The sequence below is a fragment of the Recurvomyces mirabilis genome, assembly GCF_035927965.1.
Source record: "Recurvomyces mirabilis strain CCFEE 5264 chromosome Unknown scaffold_12, whole genome shotgun sequence".
Lineage (NCBI taxonomy): Eukaryota > Fungi > Ascomycota > Dothideomycetes > Mycosphaerellales > Teratosphaeriaceae > Recurvomyces > Recurvomyces mirabilis.
In genome coordinates this window covers 400,112-418,852 of record NW_027041946.1, presented here as the reverse complement: position 1 = coordinate 418,852, position 18,741 = coordinate 400,112, and the positions used below count along the sequence as shown (strand labels likewise).

Sequence of the window (18,741 nt, the reverse complement as noted above, 5' to 3'; positions counted from 1 at the left end):
CAGAACCATGATACTTCGAAAATCGTTCCAAACTATGTCGTCAAATGCCAGCACACAGTAGCCATGTGCGCCCGTCATCGACCACGACAGTACAGGCATGTCAAACCTCTTCCCTGCCTGCCTCATCCCTCTGCACCTGAAAGGCAAGGTCCTTCAGCCGTTTAGAGAGCAGGCCCTCACTTCTAGCTCCAGGCTGCCGCTCTCGACTGCGGTCACGTTCGAAACTGAAAGGGTCGTCAAGCTTCCGTATACTAGCTAGTTGAGCAGACTCCGCCATGCGAGAGCCCGGTGATAGTGTTGTCGACTCTGACCATTGAGAATCATTTTCTGTACTCATTGGGCTCATCTGTGATCGGCTGGCAGGACGAGAGTCCAGAGGTGACAGAGTTTCGATGTGGAAGGGCAATGGTTGCATTGGTTGGCTCATGTTGTGCCCATACTCCATGGCTGGGAGTGATTGCGCGATATGGTACTTTGGCCGCGACCACGTCTCATGTGTATGGTATCTGTTATGATCGTCTACGATTTCGGCAGCGGGCTTCGGTGTCGCACTGCTCGTATTGACAGCATTGCTGTCTCTGGTCGGCTTGTATGTGCTATATCTAGGTTCCGGCAGCTGTGTCTCGTTGCGTAACTTCTCCTTGCCATCAGGTACACGATTGGCGAAGACAACTCGTATGGATTTGTACAGGAAATACCTGCCTTTTGCTGGGCAGCAGATGTGAAGATGGACCAGGTATCGCAGCATTGGACGCTCGTTTGGATCATCGCTAGCACTGAGTGAAGCCTCTGGTCGATCTGTACCAAGATTCTTGCGAGATGTGAGTGGCATATCTATTATCGGTCCAGCACTGTAGCTGCGTTGCCGTATGAACGTCTTCTGCCCTGGCTCCATGTCTGAGAGATCGTAAGGCACCAAAAACAATTTGACTGCAGTCTTGTTCGGATTCTTGATGATGATTTGAAGCTGTCCTTGCTGCGGTATGCGGTAGCTTCCTCCTGGAGGTGCCTTTGGCGAACCAGACCTTCGTTTTAACTTCGCTCGCTGTCGCTTTCGTGCTTTGGCACCTGCTGCCGACTCTTCCTCGCGGGTGCGTGACGAACTTCGACTGTTCTCTGCACTCAGGACACGATTCAACTGCTGCCGACGTCTCTCAGGTGATATGTCTGCACTTGGGATAGTGTTCTCGAGGTCGACCATGCCGACATAGGGACTCGGTTGGTCAGTCATAGTTGATCCAGAAGCATAGCTGTAGAAGACAGCAGGAAACGGCACCGTAACATGCGGTGGACATCTCAGCTTTGGCGGGCAATCGCCCTTGCCAAGCACACCAATCTGCGCCACGAAGTTGAGTGGCTTCGATGGTGTGGTAGACATACGACCACGTAGTATGGATTCTTCGTATGAGCCTACCATGGGTGCATGTTGTAGACCTGCTTCGGCCAGTGAAGGCCTCCGCAATCTTGGCACAGGCGTATGAGGTAGACTTTGGAAGGAGTGCACTGACCTGCGAGGTTGATGCGCCTGGTATGGAAATATTTTCCCAGCACGTAATGTTTGGTTGTTACCGCCGAGATTACATGCAGATGCCGGGTATTCGACTGACGTTTGTGCGTGTTTGAAGGAAGGCGGCGAGAAGGTATGCCTACGCGACTTGTCTGGGCTGCGAGATGTACGCCGAGTACCAGGCTCGGGCGTATCGGGTCTCGAGGACTGTACGAGAGGACTAGTAGGTGGTTGATAAGAGAAGCTTGCGGCGAGCGTAGCCTGTGATGTCGCCCGAGGTCGAGCTGCTGCATTGGCGGATGGACGTGGCGGACTCGTCAGGCGGTTGTGTTGCGGTCTGGATTGGCGAAAGACAGCAGCAGGAAAGTCTGGGTGCCACGGCGCAACAGGAGATGTGGATAGCGATGGTGCGAGCCCTTCATTTTGCTGCTGGCCGAATCGCTCAAAAGCTAGGCCAGCATCATCCTTCTCTCGGAAGTCGCCGCGATGCAATGCAGATCGTGGTCTCTCGATCTGCATACCCATCGCCTCGTTGTCCGGCAACTTCTCTGGTGTGCGAGGACGTTCAGGTGACGGGGACCTCCATTTCCTGCTCTGCCCACCACTGACGCGTTCAAGCTCAGGTGAGCTCGGTCTACTGTCACGGCTCTTTATGCGCTTTATCAGCTCGTTCCTGTCAACAGGCGTATGGCTGCGGCCGTTTGCAGGGCTCCTGGGCCGGCCAGTGTAGAATGGGTTGAAGATGAGACTTGGACTCTGGCGGCCGTCATGCTCAATTGGAAGACTCTGATCTTCGTCAGGCCTTTCTCCATCTCTTCCAGCAGTTTGCTGTGCTTCGAGCGGATTATAGATAGCCATCGTGGAGTGCCGGAGCTACTCGTAGTAGAGAGCTTATCGCGCAGCGTGTAAGCCACCAACTGATGCTTGCAGCTTCCCTGGCGGTCATGAGGAGAACATCGAATGTATGAGAGGGTAGACCGCCAGCAGTCAGCAGAAGACGGCGTGAGCTGACCAGCAAAGCAAGGACGGTACGGTGAGGGTCGGGTTTCAGGATCACGTATGGCGTAGCTTGATGGAGATGCGGCTTCTTTGGCTTGTTGACAAAGACGTCTTGGCTACCTGGTCTGGGATGTCATTGGCACTCATCAGACATGATGAAGCATACATGGTTGGACGTCTTATCGTCGTCCTATCGTGCCGAGCACATGCCATGGCTGGAGGAGTCGGTCATCTGACGTGTTCGCATCATCGCCAGTTGCGGATTCACCAACGGCCAAAGTCGGGGTGAAGCACATCTCCACTTCTGACCCGAGCTTTGACCTCGAATTTGCCTTCACGTTCTTCAGAAATATTACAACAAGAATCACAAGGACATATTGATAGCGACATGTCCGAGAAGCGCATGAGAGACGATGGCGCACCGGTGCCAGACTATAGACCAGGCAAGAAATCGAAAGTACAGAAAGGCAAGCCAGGAAGACCACAAAAGAAAGGCTTTTCAGTAGGCCCTGCAAATCTGCCTGATGGAACCTACCGACGAAAAAGTACAGTATTACAGTGGGCACAATCAATGATCTATCCTAACCATGTGTAGCTCAGGAGATCAAGGACAGTCTAATCAAGCGTGCCAAGATCAAGAAAGATTATGCCAGGGTTCAGAAGCGTGGCGATGTGCAAAGCAAAGCAGAGACCATTCCTCAGCCTGCTTCCATGCAACTGGAGCGGCAGAGAGCTGCCGAGCATCGGGATGAGCCCGTAGACCAATCCGAGGATCCCGTCAATCAGGATGAGGTCGAGCCAGAAGAACCAGCGGGTGGCCCTCATCCTGACCGCCAGACACTGATAGAGCGAGAGGCCGTGGACCCGACTGAAGCCGCACACCCTGAGGAGAGAGCTCGAGAAAGTCAACGATACGAGCGCCGACAACGAAAGCCGAAAGCTTTGCCATTCAAGCGAGAGCACGATGCAGCCCAGCAGCGGAAAGCTGAAGCAGAGGAACGACGGAAAGCCCGCGAGGAGGCTGAGCGGCAACGCCAACAGAAGATCGAGGAACGAGAGCGCTTTCGTAAAGCTATGGCGAAGGCTAGATCTGGTGGCGTGAATGGGCAGAGGAAGTTGGGACGAGAGAGTCAGGTTTTACTTGAGCGTGTGAAGCGCATGGTCGGTTAGCAAAAGATAGCAAAACCAAAGGCCTCGTTCGCAGCAGTCGTACTAGTCCACGTTGACGATGATGAGTACCTTGTCGTGATTGTACCCGAGCCGAGCAGAGCAGAATCGACAAGAAGAAAGTGCATCTCAGCTTAGCTGTTATGCTAAACTTGTGAATCGTGGGCTGCCAAACGATATCCACTCTGCATGAACAGCGAAACGCAAATCAATAAGATCCCAAGGATCAAATTACTGACATACAAGGTTAGGTTCCCAGTAGATGGAGAGATAAAAGAAGCGGCTATCTGAGTGTCCGACATCGCAAAGCCAACAAAGCCGACCTCATCTCACATCGACCTCACATCCACTTCTTACTAAACAACCGTGACATGTCTCTGAGCTTTCACAATGCCCGTCTATCATATTGGTACGATGTCTTCCCAACAGCTTGATCGTCTCACACAGCCACGCTAACGAACCACGAATCGGCAGTTCTCTTCAAGCTGAAGCAAGGCGTCAAGCCTGAGCAGATTGCTCAAATGAGCACGCTAGCTAAAGGCATGGTCGGTCAGATACCTGGTATGCTCTGCCCACGTCGCAAGTTGAATTCCCCGACTCATCATGCTACAGGTCTACGCAAGCTCGACTTCGGTGGGCCATTACCGGTCACTGCAGGTCGAGGCAAAGGCTACGATATGGGTATCGTGGCCATCCTAGACAAGCCAGACGATGTCACGGTCTATGCGCAGCATCCTGCGCACCAGGAGTAAGTTTGTGGATCGAGACTTTGTTTGACCGTGGGACTGAGAGGAACGCAGAGTGCACAAGTTTAGAGAGGCACTATGTGAGGATACGCTTGCCTATGACTTGGAATTTCCGGAATAGCAAGACAAATGCAGAATCATGACCACGAAATATCGTGCATTTTGTGTAGTACAGAGGTGTTATCTTTGTGCATCACAAGTCGTCTTGCGAGCGTCGTCTACACAAAACGCTCAGCTGAGAACCACCACCAGTGCTGTGACCATTGAACCTCCGTGCTGGCCACCGCTCCAATCCTAACCAGCTGGGTTCAGGCAGGTGAAGGCAGTGACCGCTGTCGTAGAGTATGTCTTGTGCATCGAAATGACACTGGCCCAAATTCCCAGGCCGGCAGATGCAAACGCACCTAGGCAGTACAAGAAGTCGAAGGTGTTGATGATCGGGTTCTTCATGTAGCCACGGATCCAGCGCTTGTTGCCATTGTCGATGCGCTGGGCTTGACCAGTGGCGGGGTCGAAGTCTTCGCTCTCCACCATGGCGGCCTTCTGTACTCTGTAGCCGATCATGAGAATTGGTGGGAAAGTGTAGGTGAACTGCAGAATGCAAGCGGCACCAACGAAGGCAGTCATATTCGCGATCTGAGGGACAGCCGCGGCGATGACGAAGGCGAGACCCCAGTAAATTGGGACTAGAAGCAGAATTAGCTCAATTGCATGTACTCTGCGACAATTTGACTCACTCAGAACAACCCAGATGATCTTGCCCATTTTCTTGTCGAGAGATGGGAACCTGAAGATATCACGAAGAACCGTGGCGTAGATGACCTTGATGCCGATGTTGCCGTACAAAAGTGCAGCGATCAGGGCGGAGATGAAAGAGATCGCGTTACCCAGCGTCTGCCATTGGTAGGCAGAGGCAGGAATGCCCTGGTAGGCGACTGGGTAGGTGAATTGTCCCTGCAAAGTACTCGTTAGCAATGTGTCTGGGAGGCCTCCGGGAGTGGGCTTACCTGGGCAGAGTAGACGACCATTCCCATGATCAGGTAGACGGCGTAGATGAAGATGTCGGCGCACAAGAGGGCCTTCCAGAAGTCCATAGGGCGTCTCATTTCAGCCATGAGCTCGTTGAACAGAGTGGCACCACCGTAAGCGAAAACGCAGTTCATCAGACCATTGATGTAGTTGCTGAGGTCGAGGCCGGGTGGCCAATTGGCGGTCGTGATGATGGGCTGGGTGATATCGATGCCTGATGCCGCCGCAGCTGCGTAATTTGGTGGGTACTTGTGCACCACAGCCATTACCATGATGATCACGATCACGTTCAGCCAGATAGCGAGATTGGAGAGGAACGACAGGCGTTGAAGCGTTCGAATCTGTCCAAGAACAAAACCGCAGAGCATGAAGATGGCTTGGCAAAGGACGACTTCAAGGACGTTAGCCTCCAGGATTCAAACCAAACAATGAACGTTCACTTACAGCAAAGTTGCTTCCCGCCGGATGCACCACCAGTCATTTGGCCAAGAGCCTGTCCGTTGGAAACGATGATCAAGACAACGTTGAGGAAGAACTGGAAGCTTTGGAGAATGTTGCAGATATAGCGAGCCCAGGAACCGAACACACGGAAAGCAAGATCACCATAGTTTCGGAGCGGGTAGCGTGTAGAATCCAGGCCGACGAAGATCCTCCATAGCTGCCAGCCAGAGTATGCGGCCATGCCACCAAACACGGTGTACAAGGCAAAGCCTGGTCCGTAGCCCATCTGGGAGCTGGAGAAGTGTTAGTACCAGCCCTCGAACAAGCAAGTAGGTAGGCATAGTATCCTGCACTCACATTGCCCATGGTACGTTGTAAGGTCCAAGGATATCAGTCGTAATCAGATAGAAGACCGAGCCCCAGGTAGCAGTTCTCACAGCACGCTGCGCGTTATCCCACTCCGACTCAGATATGCCGTATCCCCTCTCGGGTGCTGCTCCGCTGTGCTTCTCGTCGTTGCGGTCACTGTCGCTACCCGTCATCTCCATGTTCTGCACAGGTTGGTCGGCATGCTTGCCAGAACCGGCGAAGATCTTCAAGGCACCGGAAAGTCCAGCGCCCTTGGTCTCGATAGTCTGCTCATACTCGCGGGAGCGGTTGGCCCAGTAGTGGTAGTCCTCAAACGTGATGCTGTTGTCGGCGTAGATCATGCTGCCCCGGCGAGCAACCACGGTACCGTTGACCACATCCGCAGCCACAGAGCCCTGACGGCCTTTGCCAATGGCATCGGCCTCGTCGCCAAGACGTGGATCTGCTGCACCTCCCATCAGAGCGGCTGAGCCGTATCCTGTCGCCATTTCAAGATGTGTTCAAACAATGTCAATGAAGGGAAAGGCAGAAGGAGGATAAAAGTCGATCGGTGTGACGGTGGGCGCCGCGGTCATGGTTATAAGAGATACAACCCTCCGCAGATGAGTTACTGTCTTTGGCTAGCGCTCGTCATTTGTCCCACGTCCTATCATCGGGCCTCCCGGTACGAACGATCGCTGTGCGACTCAGACTTTACAAGGGCCACACTATCGCGGACCACGACCAATCGTCGCACGCGACATGATAGCTGCCCGTCTTACCCCAACACCACGCGACAGAATATGAATAATGACGGGCTCGAGCTTCTGCTGGAGGAATGTTTTATTGCCACGCCAGTCCAGAAATGGCAGGTCGATGGCAGGCCTCGGTCTTAGCTACTGCTGCACCACGCGGATCATACCCAATCAAGATGTATACCCGCCGTGCCAAATCCTACAAGCACACCAAGCGCCGTCCAAGCATGAAATTGGCGTAGCTTAAAAACGACTTTCGCCTCCCCCTCATGCACGACTAGACCGCGATACCACACTGCGGGGAGTTCTAGGTGCATGAGGTCGTATCGAAGACCTGCAGAAGTGTTCGATATGAGAGCCAGGGTGGCCAGTCAAGCTGATGCCTGCGCCGCGGCTACGCAGGTGCTTCGTGGTTATGACAGGAGCAGTGCACAAAAAGGTATGAGAGGCAGCCGATCCAGTAACTCGGCTGAATGCAAGTTGACTTCATGTGGCTTTGCCAAGAGAGATGTACCACACCCTCCATCGGCAGGCGGGTACAAGCTGAAAGTCGCTTAGATGTCACGTCATTTCATCAGGTCGCTTTCGCGAGAAGTAGCAAGGCTGCGCTGGGGTTGACTTGGACGCTTCGAGAATGCTGCGATATCAACGAAAAACTAAATGCAGAAGCAACCAGATATGGGGTCCAGGGAGATGAAAGAGCGGCGGCTACAGAGCACGAGACATCGTAAAGAGAGTTCCACCAATCGGTCTGTGTACGGATCGGTCGGAACGATCATCTTAGTCACCACACTCATACTTTCACTTTGCCGACCACGCCATCGAAAACTAAATTGCGTGAACCAGTGCAATTCCCACGGGGTATCGAAGGCTAGAATGCGACGAAGATGTAAATCTGAAAGTTACTAGACCGTGAAAAGCCGATGCACCTGCCTGCACATCGAATTGTGCCATGCCGTGGGAGTAACAAGACTTTGGACAGAGTAGTGGTGGCCCCCAACGAGATGGCTGTACTATCGTGTGTACGCCAGCTACGTGCATGTAATGTGTGGGTGTCCAAGGCTTGGATTCCGCAGGGCGAGGATGGCTACTGCACAGCGTATATGAGTCCACGGTTCGTGACATGTCCGTGTGAAGTATGGATTTCATCAATATTGAGACAGAGTAATTGCATCAGATTTCGCGATAGTCGTCCACAATGGCTTGTTCTGCATAGTTGAGCGGCCTCGACGAGTCTCGCAGAAGATAGCGCTACGAAACATGAAACCCGGGCGATCGCAGGATGCATGCACTACGGTACACATAGAGCAATGCCGTGCACCCGGTGGTGGTGAGCAGATTGCCTTGGTAGCAAGCTGAAAGCAGATGCGACCAACGTACCATTGTCAATATCGCCGTTCAAGCTGGCATTTGGTCATTCCTCCACCATTATGCGCAACAATGAAGAGATGAGCGGGCTACGCGTTGGCTGAGTAGTCATTCGATTCGCCTGGGATAGGGGAAACAAAGACTGCTTCTTCGAAAGCGTCTTCTCCTACTGAGTTATTGCTTCTCTACTCACTCACCAAGTGTGCGCAAGCCTTATGCATCCGAAGTACCAACCTCTGTCGTTCAAGTTCTGACCGGGAATTGTTCTCAGGCGACCCTACCATGCCAGTCTGGAAGTGGAACTGTGTGATGGCTCTCAAGTCGGCGCAGCGATCCCGGAGGTAGGCTGCAGCAAGCACTGCGCAAGAATAGGTTCCATCTAGACTCGAGAGACACTGGTGCGGACTTCCATTGTCGTGAAGGGGTCATTACGCTCGTGAACGTTGGTGGACCTCAGAGCGATGGCAAATTATCTTAACGGAGATCTTGTACTGCGGCGAAAAGCGGAAGTGTGCCTGATCTGGGTTAGGCATCTTTGCGTAGGACTAGTGATCTCATGGACTTTGTCGAAAGTCTGAGCTGGTGATCATAAGGTATTGAAGGACATTTTATTCCCCGTACTGGTTTGTGTTGTACGTCTGGTTCATGTGCATAGCCCCAAAGCCGCCTTACCTCCGAAGTCATCAGGTCTGACGGGACTGGACACGACTCTTGACCGAGCATCGAGGCTTGTGACTCGGGGATGAGAGTCGTCACAGCTATCATCAGAGGGCAATTGAGCGGCGGACGGCATTCATCAGGAAGCCCGTCCATGGTGGCATGCTAGAGCGAGCAAAATCATCTCTCAAATCCGGAGCTCAGCACACTCTGCGATGCATCAACACGCCACACAAGAGCAATCGTCAACTTCACTCGACATTCTGGGAACATGGCGCCGGCGACCTAGAGGCAACCCATCAAGCATTTGCGACGAGGTCAAGATGGAACGGTACATTGGGTGGAGGTCGCGATGACCTGTGTGGAATCCCACGCAAGCCAGTGGCGGCGGGGACAGGATCTCAAGCACTTCGGGCGTCTCCTGTAGATGGTATCTTTCTCGACTTCCTGTACCCGCCTCAGGCTTTGCTATCGCTCAGGAGCGCTCAGTGTAGCGTACTCGAGACCAGGCATGCTAGGCGGCTGCCTGACGGCTTCGTACAAGCCTCCCGAGGCTACTCTTCTAGGCCGTTTCTCCACGAATTCCCGCCTGCAACTGAACTTGGCACGGAACAGACGCGTCGGGTCAAAAGTAGAAGCAAAGGGGCCCAGAGTCAGCAGAAAGAGAAGATGTACCGCATCGATGCGCACAAAGTGCTCAGTGCCATCGATGACAGCAATCGTGGAGTCGTGGCGGGCAAAATTCGGACTTCGGACTACGGACAGAGTACGGATGAAACACGTCACGAACTTACAGACTCTACTGGTGATCTGGCAGAAGCTGAGGCTGAGATCCGTGGGCCGCAGCATGAGCATGATGGACTGCAGCGTCTACGTAAGATGTTGGCTACGACGCGCGCTGCACCACGCACCGACTCTGGAGGGACACCCGAGTCGATCCTCCGTGTTCTTAGGCTCTACGATACGTTGGATGATGGGAGTAAGCAAGATGTGCGCCTCAAGGGTGAGCTTCTAACCTGGCTCTCCGCGCAGCATGACGCCGAAGCGGACATTCGATGCGGCCTTCTGTACAGTTCTATTCTTCTTGAGCATAGGTCACTTTTGATCTACCAGGCTGCGATCGCCTCATTTCTGCGCCGCGGTCTTCACATTCACGCTGTGAAGCTGCATAAAGAAGCTCTCAAGCATATACGGAATGCCGATCAAGTCACGAAGACGTTCTTTGATTATGCGGTCACGGAGAGCAAATGGCAACTGGCAATGAACGTGTTTTCGCAGTATCGCCTACATAATGCTCAAGGTTCGCGAGGCGTTGAGCTGTTCTGGCTGCATGTATCCGAGCTCCCCAGGTTGCTTGTCAAAGCACTATCTCTAGCCAAGTACTACCATGCCATGGATCGGGCTGGAACAGCAAACCACGCAGTTCGCAGCTTCACTTGTCGCTTCTACGCCGAGGCATTACTGCAGGAATTCGAGGACGAAAGACACCCAGACCCGGCATTCAACCCGAGAAATCTTCCGAAAGGGGCAATAGGTCGCTTATTCGCGCATGTACAGGCTCTTGACCAGGGAGCGCCGGAAATCCACAATCGACTATTGATTGCACTGTTACGGCCTCATCGCAAAGGGCCATACGTCTACCCTCAGATACATCGCATCGTCTCCTACATTTACCTCGCTCTACGAGATTCTGAGACCAAGATACATGAGAAGACTTTTGATCTACTTTTGAAGAGGCTCACGCAGTATTGGGATGATCTGCAGCGGCAAAGTGAAATTCACCATAGTATCACGGTACCAACTGTGCTCAAAGATTGGCAAGGACACTATGGCGTGCTTAGCCGCGATGCAGTCAGCCATGTTCTCTCCTGGTATGCAAGTAGAGGCCGTGTCGACCATTTCGACCGATGGCTGGAATATTATAAAGAGCACTATTCTTCGTACGAGGAGTACAAAGCTGTTCTTCACAGTACAGTATACCTCCACGCAAGACGGGCTGATCTTCCAGCCGCAAGATTGGCTTTCGATGCTGCGGTACAAGCCGCGGCTCAGCATAAGGAGACTCCACCGTTATTATGCTGGAATGTACTGGTACATGCCCACGCTCGCGTAGACGATCTTGAGGGTGGGCTCGAGACACTGCAGAATCTGATCTCCAGTGGCTGCAGACCCGATCACTACTCATTCCACCCGGTCTTACAGATGCTGGCCCAGCGAGGCGATGTTGAAGGTGTTCAGGATCTGCTCGTGCAATACGACGGCATCACGGAGGAGAAGCGTGAAGCCCACTTCGTTGGTAGTTTGCTTTTGGCTCATACCAACAGTGGTGACGTTGAGGAAGGCGAGCGGGTTTTACAAGAGAGCATCAAGGCTGCCAAGACTGGAAGCATAAGAGGCTCGCTCACTGGATCTTTCAACGCTTTGCTCACGGCCTATGCTCTTCGACGCGATGTGGACGCCACTATGCGTATTTACCACTGGATGAGAGACGAAGGCATTCGCAAAGACGCCAATACCTACGCTGCGCTTATTCAAGCGTTAGCTCTGCATCGACAAACACCAGCTGCAACCAAGATTCTCAAAAGTGTTATGCCAAAAGAGCGTATCATGCCCACTGCTTTCCATTATGCCATCGTGATGACCGGCTTTGTCAACCAGGGAATGGTCGACCACGCCCTGCGCATGCACAAAGACATGCGAACGAGAAATATTCGACCGACATTTACTTCCAAACTGATCTACCTTAAGGCCAAAGCGATCAAAGAACATCAGATGAAAGGTGGGAAGGAAGCAGTCACGCCGCTTTCGGACACCATGGCTGAATTGAAAATTATGCTAGCCAATAGCCTCGATAATGATGTTGCAGCACACCAGCCAGGGCTAGCGCTGGGCTCGCGGCAGGACAATAATGGGACTCCTGCAGCGTACTTTGCCTTTCTCATCTACGTGCATGGTAGACGAAGATGCTTTGAGGCTGTCAAAGAGTTACTCAACCAGTACCAGACGAGGACTAATACAGACGGACAGCACAATGTACCTATACATTTGTTGACAGCGCTGATGTCGGCCCATCTTGTGGCGGGCGAATACAGCGAGGTTGAAGGTTGTTGGCAGCTGGCGAAAGAGAGTGCTAATCAGCTTGCGAAGACGATACCAGTACCGCAGCTACAGGCTCTCGAACTCGAGCAGGACAAAGACATATCTTCACAGGCAGTATTGGGAGTCCTCGATCCAAATGCAAGTGATGCGCAGGAGGCTGGCTTTCGCACAAGCGACACAAACAACGCTGTCGTGGTAGATCAGGCCATTCACACTACAACAAGTGTACCGGAGCAATCCTTGTTGGCCGCTATGACGAGCGAAGCACCCACGTCGAGACCATCACCGGGGCGACGACATGTGCTAGCTCGCCCGCTTCGTTACTACCTTACCGCGTTACATCGTCAAAATCGGACAGCGGACTCGGTGTCTACAGTCACCAAGCTCATCCGTCAAGGCTACACGCTCGACAACCATACCTGGAACGGGTTCCTTACCCAACTATGCCAATCCGACCCACCACTTGTGCTCCTGGCCTTCACCCTCATGGAGCGTCTATTGATCCCTCATTTCCCTGGCTGGGCCGCCATGCCTCCTGGGGGCGCACATGCTCCAAACCCCTCTAGTAGAGCTGAAGGATTGGAGTATACCAAAGCCCGTTACCTAGCACCTGGACAACTCATGCCTAAGTACCGCACCATGGTACACCTTGGTTCTGCTCTCCTACAACTGAGAAGAATCGAGGCTGTTGGTAGGAGAGGGCCGTTGGATCGATCGATGTTCCGGGGCCTCGAGAAGTACATCGGAACTCTCAAGGCAGTAAGGAAGCAGGCACCACGAACATTGTTTGCTGTGCAAACGATGCCTACGATTGATGATGCGCTGCAGACTCGACTACTCGGAAGACGTGGCTGAAGATTAGTGCTACTGTGCAGGATGATGTACATAGATGTATTATATGCTGTTGTGCGAATGATGGCGGTCTTTAATTTGACCTCATTCAGCCCCCCCCCCTCGCTTCCATGATTTCGGGAGCAATACCGCCGTTAGGCGTACCACCGTAATACTACGAAAAACGTCACCTCGTCTACCCATCGTGGTTCTCCAATCGACCTCACCTCGTTTCTAGTCGACTTGAATTGTCCATCAGTCCGGCAATACAACGTCTTTGGGACACGCGGCGGTATCATGGCAATGTGTACTGTAGAGATGTACATTCCGAGCCGTCCATTAAGAGCTTGGGATTGGCTAGTCTCGCGAAAAGTCTCATCGCCACCCGGATTTCATCTCGTTCCAAGCAATGACTACGCATGCTGACGAACTCTTGAGTATCCTCAAAGTGGAAGCATCTCGCCAAGATGGTTATAATTACGATCCTGCAGACTGGAATTGAGTGACTGGGGGAATTGGTCTGGGCCATCTCGGAAGTACCTTATCAGCTGTACCAAAACATCAACGCCACTACCAGCGGACCTCTGAGCTTTGCTTTTCCCGCGGACGTGAGATCTCATCTACCAGGCATGATCTGACCTGGTTTCTGGATCCAAGCATTCACTTCATACCAGTATCGTTACACAGCATGTTCAATGAGGCACAAGCCGCCACCGGCCCTTGACGAGGGGAGACCAGCAGGCATGAACGACATCAAAACTTCCCGCCCGTCTAGTGAGGAGACTACGGAAGCGAACAGTTCTGGCGAGTCTCCAGCAGTAGTAGAGGAAAAGCCGGCGCGACGTCTAGAAGAGTATTACCATCGTCGTTCCTCTATACAAGATATCTTCCACCCGCGCAATTCCTCGGTCGAAACACCACGACGCAGGTCTTCACTAGCCTTGCAGCGCACGGCTACAGGCGCAAAGCACTGGTGGAAATTCACCTTGCGAGAGTGGGACGATGATGACGAAGAGGACTGGTGGTTTGCGTCGACCGCCATTCCGTTACTGGCCGCTACCATAGGACCACTGGCCAACGTTCTCAGTATTGCTGCTCTGGTGTCGTACTGGCGGATGTGCCTCGTCGACGACGCGACTCCAGCGACTGCAGCGCAGTGCATACCGAACGCCATTGTCCTGCTTCCGCTCCCTCTCACGGGCGTCACTTATCGTGACCCACATTGGTGTATCAGTCTCAACGCTGTCAGCCTAGCTGCAGGATTCGTGGGAAACTTCTTCCTGCTTTGCAACTTCACGAACCGGATACGGTACATCATAGCACTACCAGTGACTATTCTGATGTGGTACATCGCTACTGGAATTCTCATCGGCATCACTGTGAGCATGGAGCTCTACGCACCGCCCATTCGACCACAGCAAACATACACACAGGGGTTCTGGTACGCGGTCATTGCATGCTGTATGTATATGATATGTGCCATGATGCTCATGGTGAATATGCTTGGTTATGCGCTTGGACATTACTCTCAGCACTTCACTTTGACGGAGTCACAGCGCACCTTGATCTTACAGACCATGTTATTCTTCATCTGGCTCGCAGGAGGTGCAGGTGTCTTCTCGCGCGTAGAACTGAAATATGGTGATGGCACTCAGAACTGGAGCTATGTCAATGCCCTGTACTTCTGCGATGTTACTATCCTTACGGTCGGCTTTGGTGATCTTTATCCTACATCAAATACCGGGCGTGGGCTCGTCTTTCCATATTCCGTTGGTGGTATCATCATGCTTGGTCTCATGGTCTCGAGTATCACAAAGTTCGCAGCGGAGCTTGGACAGGATAAAGTGATCCGGCGCCATGTGGAGCGGAGTCGAGCCCGTACTGTTGGCCGGACTGTCACGACCTCACTCGAGATGGACAGACGGACGACATTGCAGCCAGCGGATCGCCCTGTTATTTCGGCTCCATTCCCAATGCCAACGGAGAGCCGGGCGACAACCATACAAATTGCAGATCAAGCTGGAGAGGGTGCTAACAAGAATCGGCGCACAAAGACTGGGCTACTGGCCTTCAAACGGGTGGTGTCGATCAACAAACAACCACGACAACGCCAGCCGAAGCTCATCCTTTTGCGAGAGGAGAAAGATCGCTTTGATGCCATGCGGCACATCCAACATGATACGTCAGTCTTTAAAAGGTGGTACAGCCTGGCCATGGCGGTCATAGCTTTTGGACTGCTGTGGTGTGTTGGAGCTGCAGTGTTTTGGCGCTGTGAGCATGAGACCCAGAACATGACCTACTTTCAAGGTCTGTACTTCTGCTACGTGTCACTTTTGACAATTGGGTATGGTGATCTAGCACCAAAGAGCAACCCCGGACGACCCTTCTTCGTCTTTTGGTCTCTGGTTGCGGTCCCCACCATGACGATTCTCGTCTCCGCGCTTGGTGAGACGGTGATCAACAAGTTCAAGGATGGCACGTCTGGGCTTGCAGACTTCACTGTACTGCCCAAACATGGTGTCTGGAGATCGTTCCTTGAGCATCACCCATGGCTGCTCGATTGGCTTCAGCAGAGGAAAGAGCGTAAAAACGCACTGAAGCGGGTAGAAGATGGATTCCAAACGGGACCAGATCCCGGGGCGGAACGACTAGCACCTACCATCGACGAACTTGCTCGTGATGATCCTACCAATGACGAACTCGCACGACGACTGCCAGAAGCTATCCGCAAGACAGCAGATGATATGAAGCGTACGCCTCGCAAACGCTACTCTTACGAGGAGTGGGTCGAGTTCACAAGCCTAATCCGCTTCTCCGCTATTAAGGAAGAGGATCGCGAAACAGAAGACGACGATGACGGCCTGATCGAATGGGATTGGATTGGCGAAGACAGTCCGATGATGCATAAAGGTAGCGAAGCAGAGTTCATTCTAGATCGGTTGTGTGAAAGTATGAATAGGTACATTAAGCAGATGTCGAGCAGGACATCTCTGCCAACGGACGGGCAAGAAAAATTGAAGCGTCCGCCTAGTATGAGGAGGAATAGTGGCGATAGTGCAAGCTTGAGACGGCGTAAGGCGGGCGATCCTGGAGATGATATTGGGCCCCTTGACGAAAAGACTGTATGATATTTGTAGATTTTGGCTGACCATGAGACTATCAAGAAGATCGCCGGCTGATTTTGATGTAACGGACCTACTACATTGACGGTTTGCAGGATGTAATACTGTACTACGGAGAAGCAATCTGAACATCACGCAGAAAGCAGCGTGTTGTAACCACACCGTTAGGAGTCAATGGTGATATGAGACCCTCCCGTTCTGCGCTTGAGTGCGACATCTCGTCCTTGGCATTCGAAGCTTGCTATTTGACCGATATAAAGCCATGCTGCTCATGCAACGACATTAAGTTCTATCGATTACTCAGTTGGTGGCTCTTGTGAAATGAATAGTCCAAGAGCACCGTCCCAGATACATGTGCAAGTCTAGAGCCTGCAACAGTGACGAAGACGATGTTGGTTTGTGCGTTTGCCGCATTGTGAAGAAGCTCACCTCGACCCAACCGTCCCAAGCACACAAGACGGCTAAGACGCCGAGTCTGTCAAACCCTGTCGTAGTGCAATACATCTGATTGGTTGTCTCACGTTATCCATGCGTGTTGGTGGAGTCCCCGCACGATGGCCGGCCGGTAAGCATCGGAATTTGGAGGCCCATGAAGTGATCTTCGACACCCACATGAAGAGATCTTCCAGTACATAATGCGGCTCATGGTCTGCTCTTATCGACCTTGCGTGAGTTCTGGCATTCATTATCGTTGAGGGGGGAAAATCTCGTTTTCTTGATCGCACAAGGACAATTTACCGGAACAAAGCATCAAAGTACGTGATAAGCCTTCCTACAAGCCATACCCGCTGCGCCAACCTCACTAGTACTGGGCATGATTACACATCCTGGGCGCCGGGCAGAGATGAACATGTGCAGACGTTCTTTCGATACTTCGAGTATGGCTTGACCATGTTAGCAAGTATGACTAACATCTTTTACCAGAATGTCGGACAAGAAAGGCGACACCTCGCCGCCAATGTACGAGGAACGTCCACATGGCAATGGTCTTCCTGCGGCGGGCCACATGCCGGAGAAGATGAGCGCTGGTCAATACCTCGCGACTCGCCTCTCGACTCTGAAGCCTCCGATGGACAGAGTTGAGAATCCATTCTCGCTTCTCGGCTCGCTGACTCTCAAGAACTGGCTCATGTTCTTGGTGGCTTTCCTTGCATGGACATGGGACGCCTTTGACTTTGTGAGTGAAGCACTAGGCTGAACCCGTCTATGAAGTGTATTATTCATTCTGAACTTTGCTCCAGTTCACTGTATCCCTAACAGTCAACGGTCTTTCCGAAACATTCGGCGTATCTACTAAGGAAATCACCTGGGGCATCACCCTCGTGCTGATGTTCCGATCCGTCGGTGCCGTCACGTTCGGTATTGCTGCTGATCGATATGGGCGCAAATGGCCCTTCGTGGTCAACAATATGTTATTCATCGCACTCGAGCTCGGCACGGGCTTCTGCAGGACCTACAAGCAGTTCCTCGCTTGCCGAGCACTGTTTGGTATTGCGATGGGTGGACTGTACGGCAACGCGGCTGCTACTGCTCTCGAAGATGTGCCGGAGAAGGCTCGAGGTATCGTCTCCGGTATGCTTCAGCAGGGCTACGCGTTCGGGTATCTGCTTGCGACTGCTTTCGCACGTGGCCTCGTCAACACGACTCCTCACGGCTGGAGACCTCTTTACTGGTTCGGAGCTTGCCCACCCATCCTCATCATTGCTTTCCGTTTGTGTCTTCCGGAGACAGACAGCTATATTGAGCGCCAACGTGTCCGTGCAGCAGGCGACAATGTGGGCAAGACTTTCATCAACGAGGGCAAAGTCGCACTGAAACGTCACTGGTTGCTTCTGGTATACCTTGTCCTTCTCATGGCTGGGTTCAACTTCATGTCCCATGGCTCGCAGGATCTGTATCCAACTATGTTGTCCAACCAATACAACTTCTCTGCCAATGCAGTGACTGTCACTCAAGTGGTGGCCAATCTGGGAGCAATGACAGGAGGTACGATTGTGGGCTACCTCAGCCAGATGCTTGGTCGCAGATTCAGCATCATCGTCATATCAATCCTGGGAGGTGCTCTGCTGTACCCGTACAGCTTCACCGGAAGCAAGGCCGTAATCGCTGCTGCCTTCTTCGAGCAATTCTGTGTGCAAGGAGCATGGGGTGTCATCCCGATTCACCTTATGGAACTCTCGCCCGGCAGCTTCAGGACTTTCGTCGTCGGCACGAGTTACCAGCTCGGCAATCTCGTGTCTTCCGCCAGCTCCACGATCGAGGCAACCATCGGCGAGCGCTTCCCATTGCCCTCCAAGCACGAAGGCGGCAAGACGATTTTGCGATACAAGTATGGCATCGTTATTGCGATCTTCATGGGCTGCGTTTATGCGTACGTGATTCTGCTCACGTTCCTCGGACCGGAATACAAGAATAGGAGTATGGGAGCGGTAAGTCAATCCGTCCCTTGTGTTCGAGACTGCTGGCACGCTTACTGATTTCTGTTGTAGGCGAATGACGAAGATTTGGAAGAAGCTACTGGCCACGCTACGATCGGGCACGGTCAAGGACACCGTAGTGGTTCGGATGATGACCAGATCAGTAAGTTATGATGGGTACAGACGATATATGAAGACGGAGATCATGAAGGAGAATCTGATGATATATACACATGATCGTACGTAAGCATCCTA

At 52.6% G+C, this 18,741-nt stretch overlaps 7 protein-coding genes across 7 annotated transcripts; 5 read left to right on the top strand and 2 right to left on the bottom strand.

The window, feature by feature from the left end:
- Nucleotides 1–100: 100 nt before the first annotated feature.
- LTS14_005175 (uncharacterized protein) lies at nt 101–2,365 on the bottom strand (the record flags this gene model as incomplete). Its single annotated transcript, XM_064837873.1, has 1 exon — nt 101–2,365. The coding sequence occupies one exon, from the start codon at nt 2,363–2,365 to the stop codon at nt 101–103; it is 2,265 nt and encodes a 754-aa protein (XP_064694577.1).
- Nucleotides 2,366–2,894: 529 nt separating this feature from the next.
- LTS14_005174 (uncharacterized protein) lies at nt 2,895–3,676 on the top strand (the record flags this gene model as incomplete). Its single annotated transcript, XM_064837872.1, has 2 exons — nt 2,895–3,051; nt 3,102–3,676. The coding sequence occupies 2 exons, from the start codon at nt 2,895–2,897 to the stop codon at nt 3,674–3,676; spliced, it is 732 nt and encodes a 243-aa protein (XP_064694576.1).
- A 387-nt stretch (nt 3,677–4,063) lies between these two features.
- On the top strand, nt 4,064–4,425 carry LTS14_005173 (uncharacterized protein; the record flags this gene model as incomplete). Its single annotated transcript, XM_064837871.1, has 3 exons — nt 4,064–4,082; nt 4,148–4,234; nt 4,286–4,425. The coding sequence occupies 3 exons, from the start codon at nt 4,064–4,066 to the stop codon at nt 4,423–4,425; spliced, it is 246 nt and encodes an 81-aa protein (XP_064694575.1).
- Nucleotides 4,426–4,713: 288 nt separating this feature from the next.
- On the bottom strand, nt 4,714–6,746 carry LTS14_005172 (uncharacterized protein; the record flags this gene model as incomplete). The annotated part of the gene is made up of 5 exons (XM_064837870.1): nt 4,714–5,105; nt 5,157–5,373; nt 5,427–5,839; nt 5,893–6,182; nt 6,247–6,746. The coding sequence occupies 5 exons, from the start codon at nt 6,744–6,746 to the stop codon at nt 4,714–4,716; spliced, it is 1,812 nt and encodes a 603-aa protein (XP_064694574.1).
- Nucleotides 6,747–9,583: 2,837 nt separating this feature from the next.
- On the top strand, nt 9,584–12,971 carry LTS14_005171 (uncharacterized protein; the record flags this gene model as incomplete). Its single annotated transcript, XM_064837869.1, has 1 exon — nt 9,584–12,971. A coding segment is annotated over one exon (3,388 nt), but the record flags the coding sequence as incomplete, so codon positions are not given.
- A 671-nt stretch (nt 12,972–13,642) lies between these two features.
- On the top strand, nt 13,643–16,075 carry TOK1 (Potassium channel; the record flags this gene model as incomplete). Its single annotated transcript, XM_064837868.1, has 1 exon — nt 13,643–16,075. The coding sequence occupies one exon, from the start codon at nt 13,643–13,645 to the stop codon at nt 16,073–16,075; it is 2,433 nt and encodes an 810-aa protein (XP_064694572.1).
- A 919-nt stretch (nt 16,076–16,994) lies between these two features.
- Nucleotides 16,995–18,660, top strand: JEN1_1 (Carboxylic acid transporter; the record flags this gene model as incomplete). The annotated part of the gene is made up of 3 exons (XM_064837867.1): nt 16,995–17,246; nt 17,311–18,498; nt 18,559–18,660. 3 exons carry the CDS (start codon nt 16,995–16,997, stop codon nt 18,658–18,660), a joined length of 1,542 nt encoding a protein of 513 aa, XP_064694571.1.
- Nucleotides 18,661–18,741: the final 81 nt, after the last annotated feature.